Here is a 15,822-nt window from a genome sequence, read left to right as displayed (position 1 = left end):
AACAAAAAGAAATAGGAAAGCGCCAGGAAGAATTAAAAACTTATTAATGAAGGCAACAAAAAGTCAAGGTTCTTTTATTAATAATTAAAAATTATAAAGAAAAGTTTCAATGGGTAATGAGGAAATATTTTTCCACGCTTGCATTTGGGCGCGACCAGGCCAAGATCCCTCCGTAAACCCCAACGTATCTAGCAAATATTTATTGCGCATTTTATATATTACCTACGAGTACAATTTGTATTTTATTTATGTTTGAATCCAATTCAAATGTTCGGCTGCACTTGCTTGCTGTCCGAAAATAGTTCACCTTGAGTTAGGCGCTTTTGATGGCTGGGATTTTTGGTTTGGTAAACATTCTCTGTTTGCCTTCCTGGTCTTGGATAGATGTTCTATTTCCAGGGCAGGGCCAGCTTTCCGGTTTCATGGACCCGGACCAAACGCTCCCCGGGACTGTAGTACTTGGCTGGCGGCGGTGGTGGAGCCTTGATGGTGAGGATGCCATCGCTGGATATATCCGAGATCACCTCATTTGCATTATATCCGCGGGGCAGAAGGTACTTTCTCACAAAATGCCTTTCCACCAGTCCATTGGAGCCTTCGTCCCTGCGATTGTGATTGCCCTGGACGATGACATAGTCGTCGTTAGTCTTGACCACAATTTCGTGGGGATGAAACTGCCGGACATCTATGTCGATGCGAAATCCCTTCTCATCCACGTGTACTCGCTCGCCGGAGTAATAGTTATCCCACCTCATGGGATGGGCCCATTCGTAGGGCGTCGATTGGATTAACTGATTCTTCACCCGTCGCGTCACGAGTTCATCAAGAGGTCGGAACAACTCACTCCTGTTGGTATGATGAGCTGGCCACCAGACACGCGGATCGTCCCACAAGTATGGATATAGTTGAAAATCATACGGTCGTTGGTAGCGCGGACGTGGTAGATCAAATTCGCGCGACAAGTCGCGATATGTGGTGGGCACCAAAGACATTTCTCGCCGGGATTAGGGCAACGATTCGCTTGCGTTCGAGTCCGAAATTCTTATAAAATTTGTCGCCGCCGCCGTCAGTTCTTTTATAGATGGTCGGCTAGCCTCGCCGGATGCGGATTGCGGATGGCGGAGACGATTGATGACTCATCCGGACGAGGCGCGAATCGGATTGGCCAAGTGCAGCGGTGAAGGCGAGGCCAACGAGGTGCACACGACAATACTACGGCCAGTTGGACCCGCGTCAACTAGCTACGTCACCGGAATCAACGAAGGAAGCGGAAAAAGTTTAGCGGAATGGCGATTGCATGAGGGTCCAAGGTGCCAGAAGAAAACAGAAAGTAATTTTGTATTAAAAGTGCATATTTCCATCTAAGGAAATTTATATTTTGGCTTTTAAATAAACGTTGAATTCCATTTTTTTTTAAATAAGATCTCGGAAATTATTAAACTTTAAACGAGAATACAACTAAACATTTTTTTTGTTTTGTTGTAGATTACCCAGCTCAAAAAAACCGAATACTTCTCTTTATAATCATTTTAAAATTTATTTTTAAATATTTGGCTAAATAATGATTTTAAAATTTATTTTTTCTAAATACATATAATATATGTAATTTAGGGGTATACAGGTTACAAAATCTAAAAGTTAACAATTCAACAATTAAATTAAATTGGTTAGGATGGGGTATCTAAACATAAGGGGTTCACTAGCATTTGTTGTATTTCAGTCACAGATAATGTCGTTATTGTTGACTAGTCTCGCTCTTGGGTTCATCTGCGGATTTTTTAGAAGGTTCGCCGGTCTGCTCGATAGGCACCACTCGCTCCTTGATTGTCTCCTGCACCGCCGGTGGATTGGGCACAGTAATGGTCAGGACTCCATCGCTGCTCAGATTGGAAGTCACCTTGTCGGCCTCGTATCCCTCTGGCAGGACGAAGCGCCGAAGAAAGTGTCTGGACGTATAGCTTCCCTGTTCGCCATCCTGCTGTTCAGATTTACCCTCCACCAAGACAATGCTCTCGTCCAGCACCTTCACCTTCAGCTCGCTATAGTCCTTGACGTCCAGGGTGAGTTTGTAGCCATCCTTGTTAATGGTGGCCGGTGGGGCGAACTGCTGCTCCTGCCAGCGGGCAATTTGCTGCCAGTTCCTCGGAAGCGCCACACTCCAAACGGGCGGCTCGTGGAAGAAGGCGTGAAAGGGCGAGGCAAGGCGTGGCATCCGGGACATATCCTCGGCCATACGCCAAAGCATTGGTAGGGAACGCATAGTGGGTTTTTTTTTATATAGGTAACTAAGTCTTACTAATTTATTTAATTGCAATTTTAAAGGTTTTCGTAGTTATTTTTTTTTTGTTTTAATTTTACTCCCTACTTTTTGTTTATCTGATTAAATTCCCTTTTAATGTTTTCAAATATTGTGTTATTTTTTTTAAAGGTATTTTTTTTTAATTTTTTGTATCTGTATTTTTATGTTTTCAATTTTCTAAATATTTTTTTATTTTTTTTCTTCTGTATATTTTTTTATTTTATATTTTTAACTTTGTAATTTCTTTTTTAGCTTGTGAAATTTAAGTTTGCTTAATTTTGGCGAGGTGCTAACTGTTGATTTGGTTTTTTTGAACTGAGAGAGCTGTGCTCCACCGGCTGCTATTTATACTCGTGGCTAGGATGAAATCTATATAATATAGAAACCACCGGCATTCTCTCGAATTTTCTTTGCCCTTTGCTGATGCAATTTTCCGCTTTGCCTGAAATCGGGCAATGGCATTTAAAGAGGGGTGGTTGTAAGGCCTTTAGAGAACTTGGTAGAAGTTTCGGGTACTCTCTCAGTAATCAGTGTTTACTCTATTTACCATGTATTTTATCACCCACCAAAGTTCTCTCTCGGTGGCGCCTTGGGGCAGGTCAGTTTTTAATGGTGGGAGAAAGAAAGAGACAGAGCTCCAAGAGAGAGCGATAGATTTTGGGAGAGTGTCTGGTTTGTTTGTTTGCCTGCGTTATCAAAGCTCGACCATGGGCGTAGTAAGAAATTAAAAATAATTAATTAATTTAGGAACACAAGAATTTGTATAAAACATCTTTATTAGTTTTGTCAGTTTTTAAGTGGTAAGAAAATTTTAAAGATTGGATAAATAATAATAAATTGACGATAGCGCCTATTAAAAGAGTTTTTAAAGATTAATAGGGTTGTTTTTTAGGCTATACTTAATTACTGCATAGTTGTTCCCAGTTTCGATTTAAAATATTTCGTCTTAATAGACCAGTATAAATTTAGTTTTTTGCCTTTATTCCAAAACCTATTTCCCAAGTGCTATTATAACATATTTACGCAATAATTTAAAATCCAAATTGTTGTGGAGTCGGTTCGGCTTAGAGTCCCTCCTTTTGGGCCCACTCATTCCACGATCCCTTGTAGATTACCACGCTAAAAAGAAATCAATACTCAAATCATTTGCAACTATTATATTATTTGCAAACCCACTTGCAGAAGCCCAGGCCTTTGGCTATTTTCTCAGCTTCCAAAACACGATTTCCCGACCGGCAGGAGAATATGATCTTAGAGTCCTTTTCTGGCTTTGAACGGGCATATTTGTTCTTAAAAGCAGCAGCATCCAGATTCAGGGCTTTGTCCAGTTCATCCACTGAAACAGATATGAAATATTTATGATATTTGCAAAGGTAATAATGAGAATTATTATGGATTACAGGGTATATTGATACTGGCTGGAATGCAGCCCGTCTGCTCAAGTTCCTCCTTCCGCCGGACGTCGATCAAATAGACTTCCGGATGGTTGGGCACATCCTTAACCTGCTCGTAGGTGGCCATTGTGGTTATGGGACGCAGCACGAATTTCACCCGGTTCGCCAGCTGAATAACAACTGACTTGCCAGCCGGTCCCAGAAGATCCATTTATGTGGCTCGAGATTCGCGTATTTGCCCACGTCGGCTTATCGCAGTCTGATTATTGTGGTGTTGCCTTGTTTGTCTAGTTAGTTTTCTTGGCGCCGGCGTTGGAGATGCTGCTAATTGTCCGCTGAATTCGCCGCCGGTCGGGTCTCTCGATCCGATTTCACTTTGAATTTCAAATTAAAATCGGTTGGGATAGTCATAGTCACCTAGACAAAGCTTGCTATCTATATCTGCTCTACAGTTGGACTTCCATTAATCGAAATATATAAAATAAACAATTTTTTTTGTAAATCAAAAGAGGAAGTAAAAAAATTTTATTAATTTGAATTATTTATTTAATGAATTATTTTTTGTAAATATAGTCCTTTAAATTATTACGATATTAAGATATCATTTAACTATAAAAAAATAAAAGAATAAAATAAATTAGATCACACATTGACTTTAGCTATGTTGCGTGGTGGCTTAAGTCACAGAGGTTCCACTGTACTAGCGCATACGTGATAGCAGATCAAATTCGAATGCTGTCTGCGGTTTGGCCAGCGGTACATCCGAAAGCTTGGCCACCAGAAGGTTCCCAGATGTCTCCCCAGAATCACATCACCGAAACATCCAGTTGCTGCTCCAGAAAAGCTCGGTGGTGTGGGGAAAGCTTTTCCAGCTCCTATAAAAGGGTGCAGCGAACCCGTAAAACTCCACATTTGAGTCGGAAAAGTCAAGGTAAATTGTGCGCAAATTTGCAGCTGACATAGTGAATTCTACCCCCGCTGGCAAATCAACCCTTGGACACTTTTTGGAAGGAAAACAGGTCGTCGGTTCATCGAACTTCCGCCAGATACACAGAGAAGTAGCAAGGAAAAATGCCAGATATTCCATTTGTCTTGAATTTGGACTCGCCGGACTCCATGTACTATGGGCACGATATGTTCCCGAATCGTATGTATAGGCGATTGCATTCCCGGCAACACCATGATCTGGATTTGCACACCCTGGGCTTAATTGCCCGAATGGGTGCACATGCTCATCACCTGGTGGCCAATAAAAGGATCGGGGACCTGGCTGCTTTGGGTGGAAGTGGTGCCCGTGACAAAAAGGGGAACTTCGAGGTACACCTGGATGTGGGACTCTTTCAACCGGGTGAACTGACCGTCAAACTGGTCAATGACTGCATCGTTGTCGAGGGAAAACACGAGGAGCGCGAGGACGATCATGGTCACGTCTCGCGACATTTTGTTCGTCGTTATCCACTGCCCAAGGAGTACGATTCGGATGCCATTGCATCCAGCTTGTCGGAGGATGGAGTTCTTAACATAACAGTTCCTCCATTAATTGCCAAGGAGGAGCTCAAGGAGCGGGTTATACCCATCAAGCATGTGGGTCCATCGGATCTCTTCCAGAACGGAAATGGCCACAAGGAGCCCACTGCTCCAGCATCCGCTCCAGTTCCAGAAACCAAGTAAAGATCCCCTAAAGAAAGCAGCATTAGCAGCCAAGTGATTTCCCAAGACTCTCGTTCATCGTTGCACTAAAAAAGTCACGAAAATTGCGCACGCATCGTACTATATTTATTAATTTATTTAATATTAGCTACATTTTAAAAGTCCAATCCAATTTTAAGACTAATCGAAATCAAGTATTAATAAAGGAATATGAATGTCTCAGTTATTTAACGTCTTTAATATTTATATATTTTACAGAGTGATAAGATGAAGATATCTGGCACACAATTTTTGTATCTTTGAATTTCAAATTCTATGTACAATATTGTAACTTCCTTTGTTCAATTATGCGCGCATTAAAAGCTGTGCATATTTAAATAAGGTTCCCAGATGTCAATCCTACTTAAAAAAGCTTTAGCTTGACTTTTCCCTGATGTATTCAAATAAACTTCTTGAATTTTAAATGAAAGCCCGCCAAAGCTTAGAAATCGATTGTTCGATTGCTTTTAGTCACAGTTCCCAAAAAACGATTATTCCAGATTTTCCAATACAACATCTTCAATAAAAAGTATTGGCTAAGAAGAAACTAATAAAACAAAGCACAATTGATATTTAAGGTTTTTTTTTTAAATAAAGATACTAATTGATAAACATAATTATTTAATTTATGATTATAATCTGCTTGATAGAACCCGTGACATATCGCAAATCGGCCATCTCCGGCTGACACTGTAACCTCAAAAATGTTTTGTTTACTTTTGCGGCGATCCGCACTTCATAATTCCTGCAAATTAATTAGTAAACAGATTGCCAAGCCCGCGTTCTACACACCCAGAAATGCTCTTCACACCACAATACGTAAGTAGACCGTATAAGCCCGTAGAACCATTGATGTTTTGATATGAAAACTCACACTGAGATTATGAAATCCGGATAACTTTACAGCGCGGCGGCATGGCGAGTTCGAATGGCAGGATCCCAAGTCCCCGGAAGAAATGTGAGTATTTGAAGGGCTTTTAAGTATACACCGAATAACCAGAGAATCCTCTTCAAACCCAGCGTAAACATCACATATGTGGATAAGGATGGAAAACGCACCAAGGTCCAGGGCAAAGTGGGCGACAATGTTTTATACTTGGCCCATCGCCATGGGATCGAAATGGAGGGTGCCTGTGAGGCCTCGCTGGCCTGCACCACCTGCCACGTGTACGTCAACCACGATTTCCTCGAGAAGCTAAGTGAGGCCGAGGAAAAGGAGGACGACCTGCTGGACATGGCGCCATTCCTACGCGAAAACTCCCGCCTCGGTTGCCAGATACTCCTGGCCAAGAGCATGGAGGGCATGGAACTGGAGCTGCCCAAAGCCACCAGGAATTTCTACGTCGATGGGCATAAGCCCAAGCCGCACTAACATTATTGTTATCACATATAATTATTTATAACGACTGTTGAAATACCGCTCTTGGTTCTTTCCCAACTTGTATATTTCTTAAGATGTAAACAATGCTTCGGTTTTGTGTTGTTCCATCGTGAATTAAACTAAAGAAGAATTCGTTAAGTTGAGCCTATCAAATTACATTTTCTAACTGATGATTGGGATACATTTTGAAGGGAGGAAAGGACAGGGCTTGGGCGGCAGGGATGATCGTCATAAAAAAGGGTGATATGAAACAATCTTGTAAAACTATATTACAATTAAAGCAGAAGTACAAAAATATAAATTTGTATAGCGAAAAACTAAAAAGGTGCGGCATCCAGACTCTGTAGATCCTGAATCCTGGCCTGCCGCTCCTGCAGCTGGAAGTGAGTGCCTTTCAGTTGGACGAAGGCGTGGGGCTGCTGGAGCCGGAACGCGAACGCACACTGGCCCGATCCTCCTGCTCGCTGCGCTCCTCGTCGCGATCACGACTCTTCTCGTCTTTGTCAAGATCGGCCGGCTCCGACGAAGCCTTGATCTGTTTCTCCGGCACCGCCGCCGCCAGAATCTCCTCCTTGGGTGAGAGATTCTCCCGCTTGATGGCTTCCTTCTCAGCCTTGCTTAGGGCAGCGGTCTTTTTGTTGCTGCTCTTCTTAAGCACGGCCAATTCCTTAAGCACACTGGCAATCTTGCGGTTCAAGTTATCCACCTTCATGTCGTGTATTCTCTCCACCTCCTTCAGTCGGTTGCGCATGTCGTTCTCCTTCTCGAAGTTCTTGCCCTTCAGTTCGGTTAGCTGTTGGAGAGATTTATAAGGTATTCAAAGTTTAATAATTGTTTAAAATTCTTATTCGAAGTGTACAAAATCAGTAAGTTAAGAAAACTATACTGCTACAAAATATTAAAATCACAAGATCTGAAGCATCACATATTTATAATTAATAATAGAGAATTAGCAGACTGGTTTCCGAAAATAAATTATGACAGATGGTATTTCCCAGACTGACAGATGCAGATCAACTTTGTAGGTACAAAGATTGTAGGGTGAAAAGTTACTTCCGCAAATTTGATGAAACCTTTTGCTCACACCCTTATTTTGCTAAACCCACCTGCTTATCCTTCTCGAGCAGTTCTTTGTCTTTTTGATTTAAGCGCTTCTCCAGGCTGGCAATGCGCTCCTTTAAGTATGTGATGGCCACCACATGATCAGACGAATTGGTGTCCACGGTAATTGCAGCGGGTGCTGCGATGGTCCCGTTCCCCCCATTTCCTCGCGATATCTTGTCTGGTAGATCCAGTCCGGCTCCGCTGACAGCGTTTACGCCGGAGCTATTGGCACCGCTACCGCTCTTGCCCAACTCGCTGCGCGAAGGCTTCTTGGCCGCGGCACTGTCTCTGTGCGAGGACGAGGTCTTCTCATGTGGCCTTTTCTTCGACATGGGTATTCGGCCCTCCTGCTGGGCCTTAAGCAGTGCTCGCTTGTAGGCGCAGGTACACAGCCAGCAAAGGAGTTTGCCATTGACCTGCCGGCGACAAAAGGTAAATCGAAATTTTACCAGCGTTCACAGTAAGGGCTTAGGTAGTACAATCTTAGACTAAACACGGTCTCTTATGAACGCAAGTACATGACTCTCGGGTACAGTTCACCCCGCTCAAGTTTCTACATTCGTTAGGCTTAAGTTTAGGGTTTTAATATTAAGGGCTGCTTCCGCGGTGAGAAATCCTCCAGTTAGTTTTTCTCTGAGCTGTGAGCTGACCTTTTTGTTCTCGTCGCGCCTGTCAAAGGCTGATCGCAGCTTGCATTCATCGCATTGCACCGGCGGTCCATACTTTGCCTCGTAGCTGGCGCATCTATATTTCAATGCGGATTGGGTTATGGTTTGTTTTTGTTTGGCAGGCAGAAAAGAGAAGAAGAGAAATGTTTTGCGTTCATAAGAGACGGTTGTATTGCATGATCTTCCAAGGATAGAGATCGTGAAGAAGTATCTGCAAAGTCATGTACTTTGAAGGCACAATTTGGGTTTGGGATAGCTGCTTATGGTTTTTCCATTAAAGAGTAATCAAATTTCGAAGCTCTTGCATTGTGCATTCAAGTTACACGGCCGTTGTGATTCAGCGGAAAAGACTACTAGCTTACGGATTATATAGAATATGATCTGCCGATGCCGGCACAACTCACCGCATGCATTTGGAGCCCCCGAAGGCAGCCACAATCTTGCAGCACTCGCAGGCACTGGGCTTTCCGTACTTCCCCAGATAATGTTCGCACTTCTTGCAGGCACTCTGTGATTTGCTGCGGAATATATTTATGTATATATGGTATAAGGTGGGTATAAGCTATAGCCTCCACATTATCGTACTTACGTGGCGGGTTGAAACTCCGAGCGGCAGTAAGTACATTTACCAACTGAGGTAGAACCGCGGCAGCCCTGCAAAAATCAAGGTTATCCGTTGGTTTATTATTATTACTGTCGTTATATGTGTTTATCTGTTTTGTTTGTTGTTTAACTCATTTTTAGACGCGACGCCTGGCTGCTTCTTCTTGCCGTTTGCATTTTCTCTGGTTTTGCGCAGCAAAATTTTTGGCCAACGCCGCGTCATTTTTCTCGCTGGCAAACAAACAAACAAAAACACACACTGAATGCTGACATTGCATTTCGTTTGGCGTCGGCACGGCTTGGAATTTTGCATATTGTTTTAAGTTTTTTTTTGAGTGAAATGCGAACCTTGCATAGTTGTTGGCCGGAGGAAAGTTCCTCGTACGGATGGCGCGAAAAACACTTGGAGCAGGCGAATAATACTTTTGCACTCATTCTGTTTGGCGTTCGGCGGCTATGATTTCAATTCTGGCTTTTTCTATTTTGTGCTGGATCTTAAAAAAACTTGTTGTTTCTGCTCCTTTAAATAAAATGGTTCTTTTTGCTAGCGATGGTAGGGGAGGCGATGGTTAAAGCGATAAGCAGCACATCGATATTGATTTGAGTGCATAGTTATCGATACTTGTGTTGCATTTTAATGGATATAAATTTCAACTTGTATAGAATTTAACATTTTCTATTCAACGTCCACTTTTAATGTCGTCAATGTATTGTGTTCTGCCTATTATTAAATAAAGAAAATAACTTAACTTATCTTACAACTTTATAATTATAATAATTTGGTTCACAAATAAATTTGTCTTGCATTTTTTGTGGATTGATACAAAAATACATGGTATTCAAATATAGATAATTTTTTTTATGAAACGGAACTATTATGCAATTTGGGTTATTTATATAGTTTAGTCGTAGAATATTCCCTGTAAATTTTAAACAGTTAACAATACATAAAATGTTTATTTCAATCTAATGTTGCAGCCCTGCCAGAACTATCGATCATCGCCAAAGCTACCCTGGAAATACAGTTCAAAATCGAGAACAAGCGCGCAAAGCAAATTGGATAAAGATGCCCCCAAAGCGCAAGCGCCGATAGTCCCGATTCAAACAACAACGATCACTTCAGGCTGTACGAGAAAATTATATGTGCGAGGAGATCGAAACTGGAAAAAAAGGACGAAAGCCGAGAAAAGCTGGGAAATCTAAAAGGGCAGAGAGCATTAAATAAAAAATGCCTTCGGAGCAGCATACGAATATTAAAGTGGTGGTGCGTGTACGGCCGTATAATGTCCGGGAATTGGAGCAAAAACAGCGGAGTATTATTAAGGTGATGGATCGATCGGCGATACTTTTCGATCCCGACGAGGAGGACGACGAGTTCTTCTTCCAGGGCGCCAAACAGCCGTATCGCGACATCACCAAGCGGATGAACAAAAAGCTGACCATGGAGTTTGATAGGGTCTTCGATATAGACAACTCCAACCAGGATTTGTTCGAGGAGTGCACGGCGCCGCTGGTCGACGCAGTGCTAAATGGGTTAGTAATACCCTATAAATACCTTTCTAAACTGACATTAATTTTTGATTTCCCGTACCCACCTTAGATACAATTGCTCAGTTTTTGTTTACGGAGCCACTGGTGCTGGGAAAACCTTTACCATGCTGGGCAGCCAAGCTCATCCGGGTCTGACCTTCCTCACCATGCGAGATCTATTTGATAAGATCCAGTCCCAGAGCGATGTGCGCAAGTTCGATGTGGGAGTCTCCTATCTTGAGGTCTACAACGAACATGTGATGAATCTCCTGACCAAATCGGGTCCTTTAAAGCTTCGCGAGGACAGCAATGGTGTGGTGGTCAGTGGTCTTTGCCTGACCCCCATCTACAGTGCCGAGGAGCTGCTAAAGATGCTGATGTTAGGCAACTCTCATCGCACACAGCACCCTACAGATGCGAATGCAGAGAGTTCCCGGTCACATGCAATCTTCCAGGTGCACATCCGGATCACAGAGCGCAAAACGGACACCAAAAGGACAGTAAAACTGTCCATGATCGATCTGGCGGGCAGTGAGAGGGCGGCAAGCACCAAGGGCATTGGAGTCCGATTCAAGGAGGGCGCCAGCATCAATAAAAGTCTCCTGGCGCTGGGAAACTGCATCAATAAGCTAGCCGATGGCCTGAAGCACATTCCCTACCGCGACTCGAACCTGACACGCATTCTGAAGGACTCGCTGGGCGGAAATTGCCGAACGCTGATGGTGGCCAATGTCTCAATGAGTTCGCTGACCTACGAGGACACCTATAACACCCTAAAGTACGCCAGTCGGGCAAAGAAGATCCGCACCACGCTGAAGCAGAACGTCCTGAAGTCTAAGATGCCCACCGAGTTCTATGTAAAGAAGATCGACGAGGTGGTGGCCGAAAACGAGCGACTCAAGGAGCGGAACAAGGCGCTGGAGGCCAAGGCCACCCAACTGGAGCGCGCCGGCAGCAATGGCTTCGATCCGCAGGAGCTCAAGTCGTGGTACAGCAAGATAGACGCTGTATATTCGGCGGCCAGACAGCTTCAGGAGCACGTCCTCGGTATGCGCAGTAAGATCAAGAACATCAACTACAGGCAGACTCTGAAAAAAGAATTGGAGGAGTTCAGGAAACTGATGTGCGTGGACCAGCGGATTTGTCAGGAGGTAAGTTAACGTTTTCACATTTATAAATTTGAGTTAGGCTTAAGAAACAGCTTTTTTATAATTTTTGAAGAACTAGCTACTATTTTCCTTTAATTTTCAAGATCATTGAGCGACGTTTAAAATGCTACAAAAAACATTTTAAAGATTAGAGAAAATTAATTACTTTACTTTATAATAATCAGTTCAAGAAAACTTGGAAACTGTGTACATAAAAGTTTAGTTTTTAGTTCGGGGAAAAAGATCGGTTTCTCAAATTCATAATAGAATTTCTGTTTAACAATAATGTATTTAGATTTATTAAGGCTTTTGGAGCGGGATCAGTCTTGGTCTTGGTTCTATTCGCCCAGCAGTTCCTTCTGCTTGCTTTCAAGCATCTTGTCCGCCTCCGAGATGAAGCGATCAGCGATGGCGGTGACCTGAGCCTGGGCAGCAAAGGCGTCGTCCTTGCCCAGTTCCGGTTGCTTCTTCAGCTTGCGGATGTGCTCGTTCTGGACGCCACGAATGGCATCGCGGTATTTGACAAACAAAGCCTTGGCATTTTTGGACAGATTTTCTCTGTGCTCCTTGGTGACCTTCGGGATGGGTATGAACAAAGTGGTGCCATCCTGCTGCGGATTCAGGTTCATGCCGCTCTTTTCTATGGCCTTTAGGACATCGGGAATCGTTTGCGGAAAGCCAATCATGTTTACTATAATCGTCTTGGGATTTTTCCGAGAGATCTGGGCTAGTTCCTGCAGCTCGTGCTCCTGGCCATCGACTTTTATGCGCAGTGTATCAATGGAACCGCTGGTGGAACGCAGCGACAGGTGCTTCACAAAGTCGTCCTTCATCTGCATCACGGACTTCTGCATCTGGCTGTTCAGGCCATCCAGGTTGAGAATCTCGCGCAGTTGTTGCTCGTTGATTTCCACTTTGCCGGGTTTTCCCTTGCCGCCTTTTTCCTTCTTTTTGTCCTTGCCCTTTGCATAATCGCGCGCCACTTGCAGATTTGTCGCGTCTTGTGGATTACTTTTCAGGATTAGTGGTAATCTTGGCAAAGTGTTCGTCACTTTTGTCTGGCGCACCCCTAGGGTAGCTAAATGCACCGCATTTCGCAGCATTTTATTTAAATTTAAGCTATTTTGTTTAGATTAAATGCGGCAGTGATTTTTGATTGGTCTGCATCAGCTGTTTTTTCAGATTCGTAACAATGCTCAAAACGTAAGAGTTTCCTACGTAACGTAAGGTTAACGTTGGCGGGGTATTTTGAAAATAATCAAGTAGCACATTTGATCTCAAAATAATTAATCAAAATAGTTATTTTGGACTATATAAAATATATTTGTGTTTCATTTGGCTTAACTTTAATTTATACTTAACTGTCTTATTTTTCTGACGGTTTTTACTCTGTAGAAAGTATTTTGTAGTTTTAGACAGTTTAATTTGTAACTTAATTAATGTAGGTGATCAATGAAATGGAAAAATGATGTGCCCTTGCACAATAAAACGATTTTTTTTAAATAGAAAATAAAGCGATCTTAAATTAAATATAATTTAGTTGTATGTATATAGTTGTTGTTTAATTTAAACCATACCTAATTAATGTTTGTCTGTCAAATTTTATAGTACATAAAGTATGATAAAGATAATTATTTTTAAACTTTTTTTAATACCTCGCATATATTTCCCAGGACTATCGGCGCTTTGCTAATTACATGACCACTCTAACCAGCCAGATGGAGAAGTACAAGGAGGAGCTACCCACCTGGCTGAGTAAAATGGAGAGTGCGTACCAGAATCTAGAGAGCTTAAAGCGTGAGGTGAACAAGTCGAAGGCTTACCAGATCCTCATCGTATACGTAAAATACAAGGATCTCGAGCTACAGTTGACCAAGCAGAATATCTTCAACAGCCATGTGAACGCCATTAACCAGGAACTGGTGGAGAACTTAGACCTGATGCGGAAGTCCTTCCGAGCAGCCTGCGAGGTGCTTAACCAGACGTACGACCGCTTGGAGGATGGACAAAAGCTAACGCCGGAGATTGAGGCGGTGTTCGAACGGTTGCTGCGGAAGATGCGGTTTGCCGACTCCGAGGCCAACACCAAAATGGCCGAGATGGATGTGCTGGTGGTGCCTGAAGCGCTGCGCAGTGCCCAAGAAGAGGAAGAGCCATCCTGCAGCCTTACGGCCAGTGCCAAAAAGCGACAGAGGCAGGCCGCACAGAGCGACGACGATCTGCATTTAAGCATGGAGGAATTCGACAGCCAGGACACAGAATCGGAATCCGAGGAACTTCACATGACCTTTAAGAGGCCGCGCAACCTTAACGAGACGCAGGTCCTTGGGCCCTCTAGCAGTAGTGCCAGGAAACCTCTCACAGCGACGGTCACCAAGCCGAGAATGGTCCATCAGCGCATGGTCAGCGATCTGCTATCCGAACAGAACGTGCGCGGCAGCAACGAGAAGATCCAGAAGGGTAGGGTTTTGCTGTTTAAGTGTATAAAAAAGTATTTGTAAAGCATATCGGGAACATTTCTTATTTTCCGAAGGGTTTTTTGAGTAATACTGATTTACAAATGCTTCTTATTATCTATACACATCTTAAATTCATAAATTTAAATCATAAATTTAAATATATTTTTCTCAAATACTTATTTGAAGAACTAATTTTCTTTTTGAAAGAGCAAAATTACCAAAAATGATTTGTTGATCACCAATCTACAATCTTATTAAATATTTATTTATATTTATTTTGTAATTCTTTTAAACTTTTAAATTGATTTTAAATAAGAATGCAAATGGACTGGACATTTGAGAGTAGTATAAGTTAATTTGAATTATAATTTCAACCGCTAAACTATGTTTTTTATTGCAGCTCTGCTCAAGTCGAATCATTTTACTGCCCAAGGCCTTAAGAGAACGCTGGCAGCGGCTTCATTAGCCAAGGAGAACGTCAAATACAACTCCAACTATGTGCGCAAGAGTCCTCGAGCGCTGATGGCCAAAGGTGAGTTAAACATACTTTATTGACCTTATGCATGATAATAATTTCGTCTTTCTCTTGCAGCACTTTCTGGCACCTCTACACTGACGCGAAAACCACTTGGATCGTCGAGTAAGGAGCCGCCTTTGGTCAAATTCAATCGGGCAGCCTCGTTTCGCCTAAAGAAGTAGGGGTACTCATTCGTTTAGTTAGTTTCAACTTGCGTTTCCTTTGATTTACCATTCCTTCTGGGAGGACCGAGACATATCGATGTTTAAGTTAACCATAGCTATAACCATAGATATAGATAGTACACTAACCTTCCCAACCTTACGCCCGTTCGCTTTCAGTTCTTTTGACCCATTACTTAACCCTTGAATTTATTTATGTACGTTTTTTATATACGTTTTGATAAGTTGAAAGAAAGCTTTGCGTTACGCGCTATATCTAAAAATATACGGCCGTTTCCTTGCCCTCACCCAGATTGTGTCTGTCTCGGCGGTAGAAGGTCTGATCGTCAGGCCAGAATTGGGGGTTGGCATCCGGATGCGAGGCCACCCGGCTAGAGCTGCCGCTTCGATGGGGAGCTAGTCCCAGGAGGCCCAGCAGCATATAGAGCAGGGCTCCTAAGTTTACACCCAGAAGGAGCAGTCCTGGTGCCAGCAGGGGATTCAGGATGGAAAGAATGGCTGCCGGAGGCGAGGGAGCAGCCCAGGAAGCCGTAGAAACGCCATCGTAACCGTACTCCACTCGTCGCCAGGGTTTCTTATCGCCTGCGGAAGGTCTCTGCTGCAGCTCAAGACTTCCTTTAGCGGGTAACTCCAGATCCTGTCGCTTACTCTCAGCCACCGGAGTGTAGCGGGGCACAAAAGCCTGCTCCACTGGCAGCTTTCCCTCACCCCCCACTGATCCACTCACGCCGGCTAGACAGGCTATAAAGATAAGCGGCAGCCACATATCTTCTGTTTGCTATATTCGGTTTGTTTTTCTCGCCGGCTGACTGCAATCTTATATAGCCACCTGTTGGTCGCCAAGGGCA

At 43.1% G+C, this 15,822-nt stretch overlaps 9 protein-coding genes across 11 annotated transcripts; 3 read left to right on the top strand and 6 right to left on the bottom strand.

The window, feature by feature from the left end:
• Window positions 1-47: 47 nt before the first annotated feature.
• Window positions 48-1,055, bottom strand: LOC108039212 (heat shock protein 27). Its single transcript, XM_017116139.1, has one exon. The coding sequence runs from the start codon at window positions 990-992 to the stop codon at window positions 390-392; it is 603 nt and encodes a 200-aa protein (XP_016971628.1). The 5' UTR covers window positions 993-1,055; the 3' UTR covers window positions 48-389.
• Window positions 1,056-1,549: 494 nt separating this feature from the next.
• On the bottom strand, window positions 1,550-2,563 carry LOC108039214 (heat shock protein 22). Its single transcript, XM_017116142.2, has one exon. The coding sequence runs from the start codon at window positions 2,258-2,260 to the stop codon at window positions 1,736-1,738; it is 525 nt and encodes a 174-aa protein (XP_016971631.2). The 5' UTR covers window positions 2,261-2,563; the 3' UTR covers window positions 1,550-1,735.
• Window positions 2,564-3,263: 700 nt separating this feature from the next.
• Window positions 3,264-4,180, bottom strand: LOC108039215 (rhodanese domain-containing protein CG4456). Its single transcript, XM_017116143.2, has 3 exons — window positions 3,700-4,180; window positions 3,476-3,635; window positions 3,264-3,418 (listed from the first exon to the last, which is right to left on the bottom strand). Exons 1-3 carry the CDS (start codon window positions 3,902-3,904, stop codon window positions 3,364-3,366), a joined length of 420 nt encoding a protein of 139 aa, XP_016971632.1. The 5' UTR covers window positions 3,905-4,180; the 3' UTR covers window positions 3,264-3,363.
• Window positions 4,181-4,559: 379 nt separating this feature from the next.
• On the top strand, window positions 4,560-5,569 carry LOC108039213 (heat shock protein 67B3). Its single transcript, XM_017116141.2, has one exon. The coding sequence runs from the start codon at window positions 4,765-4,767 to the stop codon at window positions 5,362-5,364; it is 600 nt and encodes a 199-aa protein (XP_016971630.1). The 5' UTR covers window positions 4,560-4,764; the 3' UTR covers window positions 5,365-5,569.
• Window positions 5,570-5,663: 94 nt separating this feature from the next.
• Window positions 5,664-6,901, top strand: LOC108039230 (adrenodoxin-like protein 1, mitochondrial). The gene is made up of 3 exons (XM_017116166.2): window positions 5,664-6,201; window positions 6,289-6,340; window positions 6,403-6,901. Exons 1-3 carry the CDS (start codon window positions 6,087-6,089, stop codon window positions 6,752-6,754), a joined length of 519 nt encoding a protein of 172 aa, XP_016971655.1. The 5' UTR covers window positions 5,664-6,086; the 3' UTR covers window positions 6,755-6,901.
• LOC108039229 (protein FAM76A) lies at window positions 6,798-9,704 on the bottom strand. 3 transcript variants are annotated; one of them, XM_017116163.2, is made up of 6 exons: window positions 9,487-9,700; window positions 9,125-9,189; window positions 8,940-9,053; window positions 8,518-8,611; window positions 7,870-8,283; window positions 6,798-7,556 (listed from the first exon to the last, which is right to left on the bottom strand). In XM_017116163.2, exons 1-6 carry the CDS (start codon window positions 9,571-9,573, stop codon window positions 7,158-7,160), a joined length of 1,173 nt encoding a protein of 390 aa, XP_016971652.1. In that variant the 5' UTR covers window positions 9,574-9,700; the 3' UTR covers window positions 6,798-7,157. The 3 variants fall into 3 exon arrangements, with proteins under 3 accessions (XP_016971652.1, XP_016971653.2, XP_016971654.2); XM_017116164.2 differs by lacking the exon at window positions 8,518-8,611 and having other exon boundaries at window positions 9,487-9,698; XM_017116165.2 differs by lacking the exons at window positions 6,798-7,556; window positions 8,518-8,611 and having other exon boundaries at window positions 7,960-8,283; window positions 9,487-9,704.
• Window positions 9,705-10,205: 501 nt separating this feature from the next.
• Window positions 10,206-15,166, top strand: LOC108039224 (kinesin-like protein KIF18A). The gene is made up of 5 exons (XM_017116159.2): window positions 10,206-10,671; window positions 10,739-11,819; window positions 13,490-14,276; window positions 14,676-14,807; window positions 14,868-15,166. The coding sequence occupies exons 1-5, from the start codon at window positions 10,367-10,369 to the stop codon at window positions 14,972-14,974; spliced, it is 2,412 nt and encodes an 803-aa protein (XP_016971648.2). The 5' UTR covers window positions 10,206-10,366; the 3' UTR covers window positions 14,975-15,166.
• Window positions 11,965-12,990, bottom strand: LOC108039227 (ribosome-recycling factor, mitochondrial). The gene has a single exon (XM_017116161.2). The coding sequence runs from the start codon at window positions 12,917-12,919 to the stop codon at window positions 12,155-12,157; it is 765 nt and encodes a 254-aa protein (XP_016971650.1). The 5' UTR covers window positions 12,920-12,990; the 3' UTR covers window positions 11,965-12,154.
• Window positions 15,167-15,226: 60 nt separating the features above from the next.
• On the bottom strand, window positions 15,227-15,783 carry LOC108039228. The gene has a single exon (XM_017116162.2). The coding sequence runs from the start codon at window positions 15,738-15,740 to the stop codon at window positions 15,231-15,233; it is 510 nt and encodes a 169-aa protein (XP_016971651.1). The 5' UTR covers window positions 15,741-15,783; the 3' UTR covers window positions 15,227-15,230.
• Window positions 15,784-15,822: the final 39 nt, after the last annotated feature.

This window comes from Drosophila rhopaloa, unplaced genomic scaffold (assembly GCF_018152115.1).
Source record: "Drosophila rhopaloa isolate 14029-0021.01 unplaced genomic scaffold, ASM1815211v1 contig_163, whole genome shotgun sequence".
Classification (NCBI taxonomy): domain Eukaryota; kingdom Metazoa; phylum Arthropoda; class Insecta; order Diptera; family Drosophilidae; genus Drosophila; species Drosophila rhopaloa.
The sequence above is the reverse complement of the archived record's forward strand: the minus strand, read 5'-3'. Positions and strand labels throughout refer to the sequence as shown.